At 51.0% G+C, this 15717-nt stretch overlaps 1 protein-coding gene across 1 annotated transcript; it reads right to left on the bottom strand.

Annotated features, from left to right (window-relative positions):
• Positions 1-1980: 1980 nt before the first annotated feature.
• On the bottom strand, positions 1981-10414 carry C1QB (complement C1q B chain). Its single transcript, XM_017974389.4, has 3 exons — positions 10374-10414; positions 3872-4075; positions 1981-2698 (listed from the first exon to the last, which is right to left on the bottom strand). The coding sequence occupies exons 2-3, from the start codon at positions 4053-4055 to the stop codon at positions 2124-2126; spliced, it is 759 nt and encodes a 252-aa protein (XP_017829878.2). The 5' UTR covers positions 4056-4075; positions 10374-10414; the 3' UTR covers positions 1981-2123.
• Positions 10415-15717: the final 5303 nt, after the last annotated feature.

The raw sequence follows: 15717 nt of genomic DNA, 5'->3' as shown, positions 1-15717 counted from the left end.
TTACATTTTTAAATGGTTGAAAAAAAACAAAAGAAAAATATTTTGTGACACATGAACATTATGTAAAATTCAAAGTTTAGTGTTCATAAAGACTTATTGGAACATAGCCACATTCATTTATTTATATATTGCTCATGGCTGTTTTCATGTTATAAAAAGAGGGCTGAGTAGTTGCAATAGATGCTGTGTGGCCTGCAAGGCCTAAAATATTTCCTAGTTGCTTACAGAAAAACTAGGCAACCCCTGGTCTAGAGCAGCGATCCTCAAGCTCTGGCTGCATCAAAATCACCTGGGCAGGTGACGGCTGGGCTCCTCCCTCCGATTTTCTGATTCAGCCAGGCTGAGATGGGGCCAGAGGATTTGCATTTCTGATAAGTTTCCAGGTGATGCTGATGCTGAGACCCCAGGTTGAGACGCTGGTTTAGAGGAATCCAGGTCTTGAAAGCTGACCTCACCACCATCCTGGAAGTTCATAGCCCACCCAGAGAGTGGGAAGGGCTGGGGGATGAGAGCAGGGAGGGAGGAGTTTCCACGGTCCCACGTAACCACCGGCCCCTTTTCCAGGCCATCCTTGTCTTGGTGTCTGCTCCCCCCTGGTGGCAGCAAGCGTGGAGCAGCCTGGAGCTTTGACAGCCCATCCCTCCTTTTGGAAACACACTTCAAAGCCTTCAAAGGGTACATATCCTTTCACCTGGGGAGTCCACATCTAGGCGCTTCACCCAGGAAAAGCGTCAAGGATCTGCATCAGGACATCACTGCTGCATTGTTTATTTGTATGGGGGTAAAACAGGAGACCCCTGTACAAATAAACAGGAGACCAGGCAGTCACTTGACGGGAGCCACACAGCTAGTGAGAAGCCCAGGCAGGATTTGAACTCAGGTCTAAGTTAAGAGCTAGTGCCTCAACTGCCACCTTTACCGCCCCTCAGGGATCCTCCTGTCTGCAGTGACAGAGCAGCAGCTCTGGAACCGACCTGCCAGGCGTGGAACCTGGTTCCGTTACTTAACTAATTGCAGAATGCTGGGCAAGTCATTGACTTGCTCTGCCTCAGTGTTCCCATCTGTAAAAGGGGAGCATGATTGCAAAGATTACATGGGTTAACATGAATACACAGAACCGTGCATGCTTCGAGCTGTTGTTACCACTGCTTATTACGCCCCCACCTTCCTGCATCTTGGCCGTTTCCTCTCCTTTCCTCTCTCAACCAACTCAAACCATTGTGGGACACCGGGAGGGGCATGTGGGTCAGTATCAATGGGCGTGAAGAAGCCAGGACTCACACTGTAGTCAGCAGGGAGTCAGGCAGCACTGGGCCCAACTTCCCGCTCCTCTTCTCCAAGGTTAGAGCCACCTTTGGGTCTAGAGCAGGTTGGCAAACTATAACCCATAGGCTAAAGAACCTGTCTCAAAAATAAATATAAATAAATAAATGTGAAGAGTCGAGGCACATGCACGTCTGTATGGAGCAATGCATGTTGGACTGTGATGGGCATGGCTGGATGCACGGTCAGAGCTGGGATTTCTGGCAGGTCTGGAAGCTCCTGGGAGAGCCCAACAAGGGCACTGTTATGAGTGTCCTGACTGTGGGGGGACAGGGATCTGGTGGAGGACAGGAAGCAGGGTCAGGGTTTATGGGTCAGGGGTAAGAGGAGGGTTGGTCCTGCAGAGGAGCCAGGCATCCTGATGGCAGCTCCTGAGACAAGCAGGCAGGTGCATGGACGTCTGCTCTTCTGTAAGCTGGGCACAATGCGCCCTCTCTTCCAGGAAGAGAGTGAGGATTAACAGGAGAATCAGGAAAAGGTGTACCCTACTGCTGGGAGCATAGTGGATGTTCGACCCCTGCCTCCCACTGTGTGGCTGGCATAGAGCAGGACTTGGACAGAGGCCTTCATTCATTCATTCATGTAACCAACACTCTGAGCCTGGCACTTATGGTGTGCCAGGTGCTGGGATGCAGAGTAGAATTAGACCACTGTCCCTTGGCCTTGAAAAGTTTATTTACTCATTCACTCAGCAACATTCACCAAGCCCTACTGTGTGCATTGGCTGGGCAAGGGGTGGGGCTGGGGGTAGAGTGCGCGTTGCTGGCGGGGTGAGCCGGGGTGGGTGTGAAGGTCACAGGTCAGGCTTCCACATCTGGAAAGAGAAGGAACCCGGAGAAGATGCTGTTGGCACCGTCTAAGCCCACTAGCGAGTTCTTGTCGGTGGCTTGCAGGAAGACGTTCTCCCCCTGCTCCAGCTTGAGGACCAGGCCACCGGTGGTGACCTGGTAGGTGTTGTACGTGTAGTCGCAGAAGGTGACCACCTTCTGTGCGCGCTCCCGGCCACGCATGAGGTTCAAGCACAGGTTTCCTCGAGAGCTGGCGTGGTAGGTGAAGTAGTAGAGGCCGGACACCTTGCAGGTGAACTTGCCACTGCGGGGCTCATAATTGTTGTTCACGTTGGTGATCACGTGGTCGAAGCGGACTGTCTGGTCCCGGCGCAGTGGGGCATTGATGGTTCTTGTGGCAGAGAAGGCGATTTTCTGGGTGGCCTTGTAGTCTCCCGATTCACCTTTGGGGCCCGGGGCTCCAGGGGCCCCAGGGCCACCTTTAGGGCCAACGGGGCCCTTGGGGCCGACTTTTCCTGGATTCCCAGGAATCCCTGGATCTCCTTTCTCTCCAAACTCACCATGGTCTCCAGCCAGCCCTGGAAGCCCTGGAAAAGCAGAGACCAAAGAGATGAGATCACTGAGACCAAAAGAAAAAGGTGCATGCTGGGGCCTTGGGCAGGGCCCTGCCCCTCTCTGGGCCTCAGCCTCCCATTTATAAAACAAAGAAGGCAGTGTCAGAGAAGGGCTCTGGGTCTCCCTTCAGCCCAGCTTCCTGAGTCCGTGATATGCTTGAACTTCATGGGGACTGACGGCTGGTGCGAGGGGAACGACTGCTCGCTGAGGAAGGTGCTAGGCTGGCCCTCCTCCCCAGCTTGCATGGGGGTTCTTGTTCAGGCTAGAGCAGGGGTAATAAGTGCTGTCCCTCTCCACCCCTTACCTCTGGGAGGCATCCCTAATTAATCATGGCCTTCGCTATTGCTGCTCCTGGAAATGGACTTCAGCATCTTTCTCACTCCATCCCCACCCCCTTAGCAGCCACTATCCCTTGGTTTGGCACAACACAAGATAAAACCGATTTTCCAGTAGAGTGGCAGAGACTAGGGCCTGAGAACATGGGCTCTGGGGACAGACAGGTGTGCTTTGCGTGTCACATCTGCCATTTGTAGAGGTGTCACCTTGGCTGAGTCACATTTCCTGAGGCTCAGCCTCCTCATATGTCAAATGGGGATGAAGATGTTTTGTGGGATTGTGCGGATTAGACAAGGTTATGTGAGGAAAGTGACTGGCACAGAGAGTTGCTTTATAACCTTAGGTTAAATGAATGAATAAACCACAATTTACAGAGGAGTTTTCACGGTAGGGAGTCTCATTTGAACCCTATGACAACCCCACAAAAGTATTGTTGTCCCCATTTTACAGGTGAGGAAATAGCGATTCAGAGAGGTCACTTGCCCAGGAGGTAAAGTTTAATACCAGGATTGTGTGGGAACAGCGGCACTTTCTCCACCTGAATTTAATGGTAAGACCATTAAATTGGTCTGGTCTCAGCCTCAACATTTACCGAGCTACCTTGAATAAGTCAGTAGTCTTTTTGGATGCCAGTTTTCCTGCCGGTCAAATGGGAATCAGAATTCCCTCCCTGCAAAGGTACTGCAAGCGTTCAGCAAGCTGCTGGATCTGCCAGTGCTTTTGCGGTCTCAGTTAGGCAACTGTGACTTGGGACGCAGGAGATGGGAACTTGGTCAGTATTACTAGTGTGTCCCTAAAGCCCATGGTACCTTTCTCTCCTTTTATCCCTGGGGTCCCAGGTTGGCCGTCAGAGCCAGGCACCCCAGGGATACCCGGGATGCCAGGGATGGCTGGGTGCCCGGTGCAGCTGCCCTGGGCCCAGGAGACATCAAGCAGGCCCAGAAGCAGGAGCAACATCAGTACTGGGACGCTGCCCCACGGGATCTTCATCATTATACCGAGTCAGATGCCTCCTGTGGAGGAGAAGACAATGTGAGAGGTTACCACCATGGTGATGCTATTATCCATCCACCCATCCATGCATCCACCCATCTATCCATCCATCCATTTAACCATCTCCATCCCTACATCCCTGTATTCATCCATTCATCCATCCATCCACCCATCCGTTAATCTATTCATCCATCTCTATCCCTCCATCCCTGCATCCATCCAGCCAGCCAGCCAGCCATCCCTCTATCCCCCATCCCTGCATCTATCCATCCATACGTTCATCCACCCATCCATTCATCCATCTCTATCCCTCCATCCCTGCATCCATCCAGCCAGCCAGCCAGCCATCCCTCTATCCCTCCATCCCTGCATTCATCTATCCATCCATCCCTCCCTCCATCCTGCTGTCCATCCATCCATCCATTCATCTACCCATCCATCCATCTATCCATCCATCTCTATCCCTTCATCCCTGCATCCATCCATCCATCCATCCAGCCATCCCTCTATCCCTCTGTCCCTGCATTCATCTATCCATCCTTCCCTCCCTCCATCTTGCTGTCCTTCCATCCATCCCTCCATCCTTCCATCCCTGTATCCCTCTGTCCATCCATCCATCTGTCCATCCATCTCTCTATCCCTCCATCCTGCATCCATTCATCCATTCATCCCTCCCTCCCTCCCTCTGTCCATTCCTGCAACCATCCATCCATCCATCTCTCTATCCCTCCATCTTTGCATCTACCCATCCCCCTGTCCATCTGTCCATTCATTCATTTCTCTATCCCTCCATCCCTGCATCCCTCCATCCATCCATCCCTGCCTCCATCCTGCTGTACGTCCATCCATCCACCCACCCATCCATCCATCCACCCATCCATCTATCTATCCATCCTTCCACACCTGCATCCCTCCATCTTTCTGTCCATCTATCCATCCATCCATTCTTCCATCCTCCCTCTATTCTTCCATCTGTCTCTCCATTCATCCTTTCACCCACGTGTTCACTGATTGTCCCCTATCTACCAGACCCTGTCCAAGGTTCTGGGGATTCAGTGAAGAACAAGACAGATACAGTCCCTGCCCTCATGAAGTTGTGCCCCTGGTGGAGAAACAGATATAAATAGGTCAGCATAGAAGTAAATAGAAGTAGTGACAGACTATGTTGGCACTCTGAAAGGAAGGGAAAGGTACTGGGAGGCAGAGTAACTGGGTTGGAGGTGGAAGGAAGGTGGCGGGTTTTGTGAGGGATGTCCTCCCACCAGGAAAGTTCTTCTCCAAGGGGAAGCCACTCTCGGAAGTGATGATTAGGCTGAGACCTGAAGGTTCAGAAAAGGTGGGGGCAAGAATGCTCCAGGAGGACAGAAGAGTATGGAGAAGGTCCAGAGGTAGGACAGGCATTGGAATGTTGAGGATCAGCAGGAGGCCAGTATGGCAGAGGGGAGCGAGGGTTCAACCGACAGGACGCAAGACTGGAGAGGCAACTAGGCTACTGTGAGTTTGGGGTCTTACTCCCCCAAAGCTCTTGTTCAGTAGAGCTTCTGAATTCAGGGTGCAATGCCACTTATGAGCAGGCCACCTTGCATGCTTCGAGCATCCCGGCATCTACTGTGATTCCTACACCAAAAAGGACACAGGGAGGCTAAGTCACTTGCTCAGAGTCACACAGGAAGGAATGAAGCCGAGGTCCCTGCCAGCGTACCAGGTCTTCTCTGCAGGTGGAACATTCTCAGAGCTGTGACTCTGGCAGGAGAGCAGTGCTGGCTGCTTTTAGATCCCAGAGAACTAGGAATAAGCTGGTGGGCTGTCTCAAACTGGTCAGCATGGCCAGTGTCCCATGCTGTTGGCTCTCGGGACAGAGTGGCCTTAAAGTCCATCCAGTTTAACCCTCAACCTATATATTTGTAATTGAGGCAACATTCCTACAACATAAATTTAACCAATTGAAAACGAGCATTTTAGCGGTATTGAATACATTCACAGTCTTATGCAACCTTCACCTCCATCTAGTTCCAAGACTTTTCATCACCCCAAAATAAAATCCTATGTCCGTTGGGCAGTTTCTTTTCAATTCCCTCTCCCCCGCCCCTGATAAACACGAATCTGCTTTCTGTCCCTATGGATTTACCTATCCCTATTATTTCATGTAAATGGAGTTAAACAGTATGTGACCTTTTGTGTCTGACTTTTCATTTAGTGTAATGTTTTCAAAGTTCGTCCATGTTGTAGCATGTAGCAGTACTTCATTCCTGTTTACAGCTGAGTAATATTCCATTGTATGGATACATGTGATATTGCAAAGTATATATTTGGTCTTCTACCCCTTTCCTGGCAGACAACTCCTAAAATCCTTAGAATTTCCAAAGTGATGTCTTTTTGTATGCTAATGATTGATTGATGGCTGGCAGCCTTAGGTAGCTTAGGATGGGGCTGGTCACCAGGAAGACCAAGGCAGGCTTAGAGGGTTTACCCTCAGCCCCACCTCCTAACCTCTGGGGAGGGGAGTGGGGTTGAAGGTTAAGTTGATTACCAGTGGTCAATGGTTTAATCAACCATACCTATATAATAAAGCCTCCATAAAATCCCAAAAACTAGGTTCCCTGAGCTTCCAGATAGCTGAATGTGGAGGTTCCTCAGGGGTGGCGTGCCCAGGGACCTGGGTGTGACATTGGCACGCCCCTTCCCTCATACCTCACCCTGGGCACCTCCTCATCTGTATCCTTTGTAGTATCCTTGATAATAAACTGGCAAACGTGTTTCCCTGAGTTCTGTGGGCCACTCCAGCAAAGAAACCAAACCCGAGGAGGGGGTTGTGGGAACAATCTTCAGCATGAAGCTGCGGGTCAGAAGTTCTGGGGGCCTGGGCTTGTAACTGATGTCTGAAGGGGAGCAGTCTTGTGGAACTGAGATCTCAGCCTGTGGAGTCTGATGCTATTTCTGGGTAGTGTCAGAACTGAATGGAAAGACCCCCAGCAGATTTGGTTGCTTGCTTGGTATGTTGAGGGGAACCCCCCACATTTGGTCACAGAAGCCTGTGTTGATTGTTGTGGTATGAGAGTGGGTGAAATATAGTTTGTGTTTTTCCCCTTACAAACTAGATTATCATTTGGTTTTTGTTTTGTTGAGATGGGGTCTTGCTGTGTTGCCCAGGCTGGTCTCAAACTTTGGAGCTCAGGCGACCCTCCTGCCTCAGCCCCCTGCGTAGCTGGGATTACAGGCACTCACCACCTTGCTTGGTTGTTTCTTTGTCCACTCAACATTGGTGGGCATTTGGGAAGTTTCCACCTTTTGGCGATTGTGAAGAGTGCTGTTATGAACATTTGTGAACGAGGATTTGAGTATCTGTTTTTAATTCTTTGGGGTTTATACCTAGGAGAGGAATTACCACGTTTGGTAATTCCATGTTTAAGTTCCTGAGGACCATTCAGCCTGTTCTTCAGTCTCCTCAATAACGCCTCTGCCAAGGTCCCCTGTGCGGTGCCTCATCCCACTCCCCTGCTGCGCAGACGCTGCGTTCACTCAGTCCTGAGAACGAATCACAACTCCATCTCCACATCACGTTCTTTCCTTGGAAGAGTCAAGCTGAACTTTCTCAGCAGAGTATGAGGAAATGACATCTCTGCTGAGGGCTCTTCCATCCACGGTTTGCATCCTTTCAGTGATGGGCAGCTCATTACCTCTTGAGGCAGCCCATTCCACCTTTGCCCAGATTCAAATTTTTTTTGCCATTCAATGCTTGGGTCAAAGCCTTCTTCCTCCGGGAAGCCTTTCCTCAGAGGCTGAACTGTATCCTCTCTTAAAATTGGGGAGCAGAGCGGTCTCTGCCCACCTCCCAGAGTGGCCACAGGGACCCAGGTGAGGCCATGGATGGGAAGGAGCCACGAAGCCCAAGCCCTGAGCTCTTATTGCGACTTGTGGCTGCTTCTGCTGTTGCTGCTGTTCTCTGAGTCTCACAACACCCTGGGGAAGGGGGTTGTGATCAATTTCCCACCTCTCAGATGAGGAAACTGATGATCAGAACTTAGAAAGCAACCTACCCAAAATCACCCAGCAAATGATTTAACAGTAGGGCTGTGGGCAAACCCCTACCCTCTCTGCCTCATGCTGGCTATACCAACCCCAGGGTCTGGCAATGTGGAGGGCTCCCTGGGACCAGAGAAGTCTGCTATTTGGCTCCTATGATCTACAAATTAGCCTCAGCCCCTCAGCCTAGTCCTGATAAATTTCTTCCTCAAAGCCCTGAGCTATGCCAGACCCTGTGCACCAAGGAAAGGGAGGCTGTGAAGAGGAGTATGGCCAGGGTGTGCTGGTGATGGATTTAGACTCTGTCAGGCTCTGTGCTCTAAAGAGAGGGCGGCTCAGGGGCATGGTCCTGCTTAGTCCTGAATAAGCATCCGCTCTCACTCTTGCTCTTGCTGAGGGTTTTACACAATGGCAATTTGACAACTTTAATAAGTTGGGCACTTATGGGCCAGGCTCTGAGCCAAATGGTTTACATGCCCTTAACTCATGTAATTTGAATGCTCAACCCCTGAGAATGCTCTCTGGCTGTCTTATTTTACAGATGAGAAAACAGGATCAGAGAGGGCAAGCACCTTGATAAAGTCACACAGCTCCTGTGTGGCCGGGAGTCAAACTCATATCCATTGGACCTTAAAACTCAGTCTTAACGTTAAGAGGCCACTGTACCTGATGGTTAAAACAAACTTTGAAGCCAGGCAGCCTGATACAAGGACCAATGAACGGACACACTATGAGTCGTGGTAGGCACATGGTCAGGGCTCGGTGGAGTTGGCTTTTACCACCATGATGATCGCTGCTCTTTGTAGGCAGCGAACATTCACCCAACAGTGGGAGCCTGGAGCGTCACAAGGAAAGCAGCACCGTCCGGATTCACATCAGCTCTCTGCTGCTCCTTAGCTCAGGGACTTGGGAAATCACTCCTCCTCTCGCGCCACAGTTGGCCCTCCTATAAAGTGGGAATAATGCTACTGTCTCCCTTGTAGGGTTGGCTCGAGGACACGAGTTACAGCTTCCAACAGAGCCTGGCATGTTGGCAGTGCTTAATGAATATTAGCTATTTTATTATTCTCACTGTCATCCAAGAATTCCTGAGTGGTTGAACAGAAGGAAAGATGGTTGGAAAAGTTAAAAAAAGACAATCCCTTGGAAAGACTGGGCTTAGAGGGAGGGGGTCTATCAGCAGGAGGCAGCCAGACGTGGAGCGCTGTGACCAGCTGGTGGGGGGAGTGGGTGGCGAGCAGGGCTCTGACGGGACCTGGGCTTCCTGGGGAAGCCAGGGGTAGGGGGAATGGGAAAATGCTGGTTCTAGCCCATTTCAAAAGCCACCGAGTTTCAGGCTTGAGTTAGGGCTTACAACTCACCTGGCTTACCCGCCTCCTGCCTGTGCCAGCCCATCATCATGGCCAGTCAGGTTCCTCCCATCTTCCCCCCAGCTCTGGCCTTTCTATCTCCTTCAGTCCCAACAGTCCCTTCCCCCAACCTGGAGTCAGGCCCACTTGACCTTAAAGCCCCTTCTGTGCAGCCGGCAGCATAAACTCAGGCAAGTGCCTCAACCTCTCAGGGGCTCTTGGCAATGCTGATTTCAGCCTGACCGGGCTGCTGGAAGGGTGACCGGAGAAGGTGCTTAGTAGAAATAAGGTCCCCGGTGCAGGACCACTTCCCATCCCCTGCACAAACATTGCATTCACTTAGCACTAGCTAAGAACAAATCCTAACTCTACCTGAACATCCCCTTATTTCTTCGGAAGAGTCAAGCTAAGCTTTCTCAGCAGAGTGCGAGGAAACAAGAGAAGCAAGATGTTGGAGAAATGCTGGGCTGGGCAGGGGCGACTGGGTTCTAATCCCACTCCTGTGTCTGGTTTACTGATAAATTTTGAGCCAGGGCATGCACTAAGCTTTGGCAAGCATGATCTCCTGTAGGGCACAGCAGCCCAGAGAGGTTCTGATCTCCCTAGAGGGGGCTGGGCTGAGAGAGGTTAGGTGGCTTGCCCAAGATGACCCACGCATACGATGCAGAGCTGGACTCAGCTCAAGTCTCTGAGATGCCAAAGTCCCTAGGCTGCAGGCACTCACTTGAGGTGGCCTGCCCATCCGCTGGGCCCTGGGTGGCAGCAGACTCCCCAGACTCCCCAGAAAGATGGGTCCCATAGATCTGGGGTGGGGCCCGGCTGCCTGCACTGTTAAACAGCCCAGCTGGCTCCAAGGCAGGGGGCGCAAAGCTCACACTTACGGAATCACCACTTTCTTCCATACTGGCCCTGCCAGCCTCCCCCAGGTGCCAAGCCCCGTCCTCACCTTGGAAGCTGGCGTCCTGTGATGCCGCTGGGCTGAGCAGCAGTGGGACCAGGAGCCGTGGGCCTGCTGCCCTCGGTTGAAGCGGAAGTTCCCTTCCCCAGAGGCGGGAAGGGTTTCCCCTGATGGTCCCCTCCCATGGCACAGCAGTCCCCTCCCATGACCCCTTCCCGTGCCCTCACTGTCCCCCGACCCTGCTGCCCTCAGGCAGTTTCAGGTCCCATTTCTGCAACCCACTAGATTTACTGTAAATGAGATGGGTGGGTGTGAGTTTGGTTTTGCCGACTCAGCAGCTGTGAGGAGAACACGCAGTCCTGGGGAACCATCTGCAGCTGGCGGCTCACCCGCCCAGGCACTCTGACCTCGTGATCTTCTTCTACACTGGGCAGGGGTGTTCCATGAGCATCATGTGGCTGGCCACTGGGCCTGAGCACGGACTTAGAGTCAGAGACTTTGAATCCGATCCCGGCTCTGCCACTTGCCAGCTTACATGTTCTCAGTCAAGGGAACCCCAAGGGAGCCCCAATTTTCTCTGCTATAAGATGGGACCATAATTATATCTGCTCTACAGATACAGATCTCACGGGCCACTGGGAGGATAATGGAGGAAATGATGGGGGAGAAAGTGTGTGGGGGTAAACTGTAAAGTGCTGTGCACGTGTTCATTGTTAATATCACTTCATATCCCAGGCTTCTGCTTTCTGGGCTCATCCCTTCTGCTTCCTTCCCGTTCTGTGCCCCTGCTCTTTCCCTGTTCTCAGAAGACAATCTCATAATGCATTTTAAATGTGTTCGTTATTTATTGATGCCCCTCCCTCTGCTTCCAGCAGGGCTTGAAGCTGGTGACAGTAATAGGCCCAGGCAGGGGCCTGTTGCTTCCTCTTGATCCTGGAATCACACCAAGTTAGGGCTGGAGAGGGGCTGAGATTACTCAGCCCATCCTCCTCATTTTATATACAGGGAAACTGAGGCCCGGAGGGGAGAGCCACCATTTAACGAATATTGTGTGTTCCCCTCCATGTGCTAAGCACTGAAGGGAGAGCTCTTAGCAAATTGGCCATGGTCCCTGTCCCCACGGGGCCTCCCTTCCATGGGGGGAGACCAGCATTAAACACAGAAGGACATGAGGCTTCATTGCTCCTGTGATAAATGTCACAGAAAGACGTGACTGCTGGGGCCTATGCCTCATGGAAATGGCAGACACAGGTCTGGAAGCTGGCGTCCCTGGCATTGGGGTATCAGCCTCCCTCTCCCTGTGGCTGCATCTAAGACGATGTGAAGACCGGCAAGCACCGGGAGCTGGAGGGCCGGTCCTCTTGATGTCTGTGCCTGGAGATGGAAAATCACTGGGCTGGTGGATGCGGCTTGATGGAAATAAGTGTTAACCGCAGTGGGTGAAGAGGAGGGAAAGATAAGCTTCATAAGACCAGAAGGACTCTGAGCCCAGTCAACTATGAACCCAAAGGGACCCAGGCTAGGGCATTCATCAGAAGCAGGGGATTCCACAGAAGGAGAGGGGAGTTAGTAGGTTGCAAGTCAAGGGGTTTTGGGAGTTCCCAAAGCTGAGTGGGCCTGGGCCTCTAATTCTTCTTTTTTTTTTGAGACAGAGTTTTGCTCATGTTACCGAGGCTGGAGTGCAATGGCGCGATCTCGGCTCACTGCAACCTCCGCCTCCTGGGTTCAGGCAATTCTCCTGCCTCAGCCTCCTGAGTAGCTAGGACTACAGGCACACGCCACCATGCCCAGCTAATTTTTTGTATTTTTAGTAGAGACGGGGTTTCACCATGTTGACCAGGATGGTCTGGATCTCTTGACCTCGTGATCCACCCGCCTCAGCCTCCCAAAGTGCTGGGATTACAGGCGTGAGCCACCACGCCCGGCCCTTTTTTTTCTTTCTTGAGATGGCGTCTCGCTCTGTCTCGCAGGCTGGAGTGCAGTGATGTGATCTTGGCTTACTGAGGCCTCTGCCTCCTGGGTTCAATTGATTCTCCTACTTTAGCCTCCTGAGTAGCTGGGACTATAGGTGCATGCCACCAAGCCCGGCTAATGTTTGTATTTTTCTAGTAGAAACAGGGTTTCAACCATGTTGGTTGGTCTCGAACTGCTGACCTCAAGTGATCTGACTGCCTTGGCCTCCCAAAGTGTTGGGATTATAGGCATGAGCCACTGTGCCTGGCCCCTGTGCCACAAATTCTTAGGTGGCTAATGGCAATGGGAAAAGGTGGACGTGAATTTGGGGTAGAAGCAGTGAGGCTAAGAAGAGAAAGTAGCAGAGGTGGGTTAAGAGCACAGGCTTTGGCAGTTTGAATCCCAGCTCGGCCTCTTGCTAACTATGTGGCCTCAGGAAGGTTTACTGGCCTCGGTTTCCTCGTGTAGAAATGGGAGGCACGAACACCTATCTCCTGGGGCTGTTGCGGGGCCAGCGAGGTCACTCTGCTATGTCCAGGGCTAGCTGAGTGCCCAGCCCTTGGTGGGTGCCCACTGCAAACACGGGAACGGTATAACTTACATGAAGAGAAGATGCAATTCTTGGAACCCAGGAGTAAAGAAGCTATCCCTGGATTAGGAGGCCTGGACTTGGGAATCAGGAGCTGAGGGGTCCCTGGGCCTTGACTCCTGATGGGAGCCAGCTGGTGTCTGCAGCCATGAAATTTTGGACTGGCATCCCTGATAGAGAGTGGAAACCCTGATCCCTGCAGAGCAGAAGAAGCCTGCACCCTCACCTTCCCCTGGTCAGAAAGGGGTTCCTTGTGGCTTGGGGTGTCTTGTCCTGTCTTCTGCCCCACGTCCACCCCTCCTTGCCTGCCCCGCTGGAAAACTCTCACCCGCCTCCCCTCAGCAAGGTAGACAAGCTGGCATTTTCAAAGGCCAGCCTCCCCTGACGAAGAGAGAGCAACAAGGAAACAATTACGGAAAATAACAATGGCACGAAAATTGTCGTTTCCAAAGTACCGGTTTCTGATCTGCCACTGTGGCCTGCAGAAACAGGGTATTGATTTTTTAAACAAAAGAGAAACGAGAAGGAAGATGTATCACTTTCGACGTCCCCAGGTGGACAGCTAAGGGGCTGGTGGAAGAGAGCAGTGGATGCCGTGGACGTGGCCTTCACACCGTCCCTGCCAGGGGCACTGGACTCAGTGAACTGACCGGGTTCCTCGGCCCCTGGCCCCTGCTCTCCCACTGTGGATTTCTGTATGTGTATGTAAGCGTGTGCATATATATGTATGTGTGTGTATGCGTGTGCATATACGTGTGTATATGTGTATGCGTCTGTGTGTATATCTGCATGTATGTGTGCACGAGTGTCTATGAATGTCTATGTGTGTGTCTGTGAATGTGTGTGGATGTCTGGATGTCTGTGTGTGTGTCAATGTATGTGTATGTATATGTATGTGTGTATATACGTGTATGTGTATGTATATATGTGTCTGTATGTTTCTGTGTGTATGCACATATCTATGTGTTGTGTGAATAACATATTTGTATATATGTGTATGTATGTGTGTATGTGTATATATGTATATGTGCATCAGTCTGCGTATGTGTGTATGTGTAGATATGTGTGTGTGTATATAGGTATATTTTTGTATGTGTATATGTGTGTATGTCTGTGCATGTCTGTGTATGTGTATAAATGTGTATATGTGTATGCGTATGCATTCATGTGTGTATGTGAGTGCATGTCTGTGCATGTGCCTATATATGTATGTGTATATGTGTATGTATGCATATATGTGTATATTTGTATTTATGTGTGTATATGTTTGTATGCATATATGCGTATGTATGGTATATGTGTGTATGTTTATATGTATATGTGTGTATGTGTGTGTGTGTACATGTGCCTTTATATGCATGTGTATATATGTGTATGTGTAATGTGTGTGTGTCTGTATTTCTCGTCCTCCTTCCCATCTTACACACTTTTTATGCCCAGTTATGTGGCAGGTGTGTATGGAAGGGGCCCTATGTCAAGGATTCTTATAGTCTAGAGGGAAGGCAGACCTGTAAGTGAATAAGTGCACAAGAGCCTAGTGGGTGGGCTGTGTGCGTCAGATTCCCCTGCAAACCGCCAAGCCATTTATAGCCTGGTCTTCCCCAAACCTTTATAAAACAGCCTGGAGTTGAGAGATCTGGTTTTGTTTGTTTTGTTTTATATAAGCCTTTAGGTTAATTTTATTCACCACCTGATTTGAGAACCTGGGCTCTAAGGAGTCATGAATTTGTGTCCAAATTTGTGGAGGGCACTGTGGGGACCCAAGGGGTAAATCGAAGAAGGCTTCATGGAGGAGGTAGTGTTTGTGTTGACTCCTGACAGTTGAGTAAATATTATCCAGGTGGAAAGATGATTTGCATGAGTGGGAGGGACTGCATGGGCAAAGGCAGGGAGGTGTGACACAGCCCCTCCCAAACAGAGGAGCCAAAGTGAATGGAGGCGGTGGTAGAACTCAGCTTGAGCCGCTGCTCTTAGCCCATGCCTCAGTTGACTGGGGCTTCCATGACTCTGTGGGGCTTTGTGGAACCGCGCTGTGACCACAGCCAGGATGGACCAGGTTCTCCCAGGCTAGAGTGAGCCTGGAGTCTGACTGGGAGCTGAGAACTGGACGTGAGTCTGCATAGGAAAGTTATACTTCTTATCTTTTTGCACTTGCAACATCAAGTAGTGGGCTTCCGTCATCCTCCACAAGGACCATGGTGGCCGGGTCCACCCACCAACAACCTCCCAGTCAAACTTGATGGCTGGTGGGCAGCAGCGGTTTCAAATCTCCTGGGAGTCCCAGAGTCTGTGAGTTATTTGGGGCAGGCCAGACTTCTGGGGGGCCAATTCCCTCTCTCTCTCCCGCTCATGCCCATCTCAGAGCACGATTATGGATGTTTAATGAGTCTATATGTATAAAGTGCTTAGCGCAATGCCTGGCATATACTCAGTGCTCAGTGAATGTTAGCTGTTATGATTTTTTCATTCATTCATTTACTCTGCTTTTAGCCGTTTACTTACCCACTTATGCATTCATTAATTCACACCAATTTCTTATTCATTCAGCACAAATTCATTGCACGTCTTGTCTTTGTCTGTACTGGGCTTCCCCAAGCCCAATTCCCTCCCATGGTAAATGCTCCTGAAGCTCAGCACAGGCCCGGGAAGTCAGACTCCCATTTACCTGTGAGCTTGGATACCTTTCATGATGGCAGTGCCTCTCCCCCCAGACAGGGGACAGCAGGTGATCCCTCGGGGACCTCTGGCAGCCTGTAACCACTCTTAGAACATCTCTCTCCCACCTGGCCAAATGGTGCTGAGTGTCCTAAAACTGGCAGCCAAGATTTCCCTGAGCACCAGCCAGATGTC

This window comes from Callithrix jacchus, chromosome 7, assembly GCF_049354715.1.
Source record: "Callithrix jacchus isolate 240 chromosome 7, calJac240_pri, whole genome shotgun sequence".
Lineage (NCBI taxonomy): Eukaryota > Metazoa > Chordata > Mammalia > Primates > Cebidae > Callithrix > Callithrix jacchus.
This window is presented reverse-complemented; position numbering and strand designations above follow the sequence as displayed.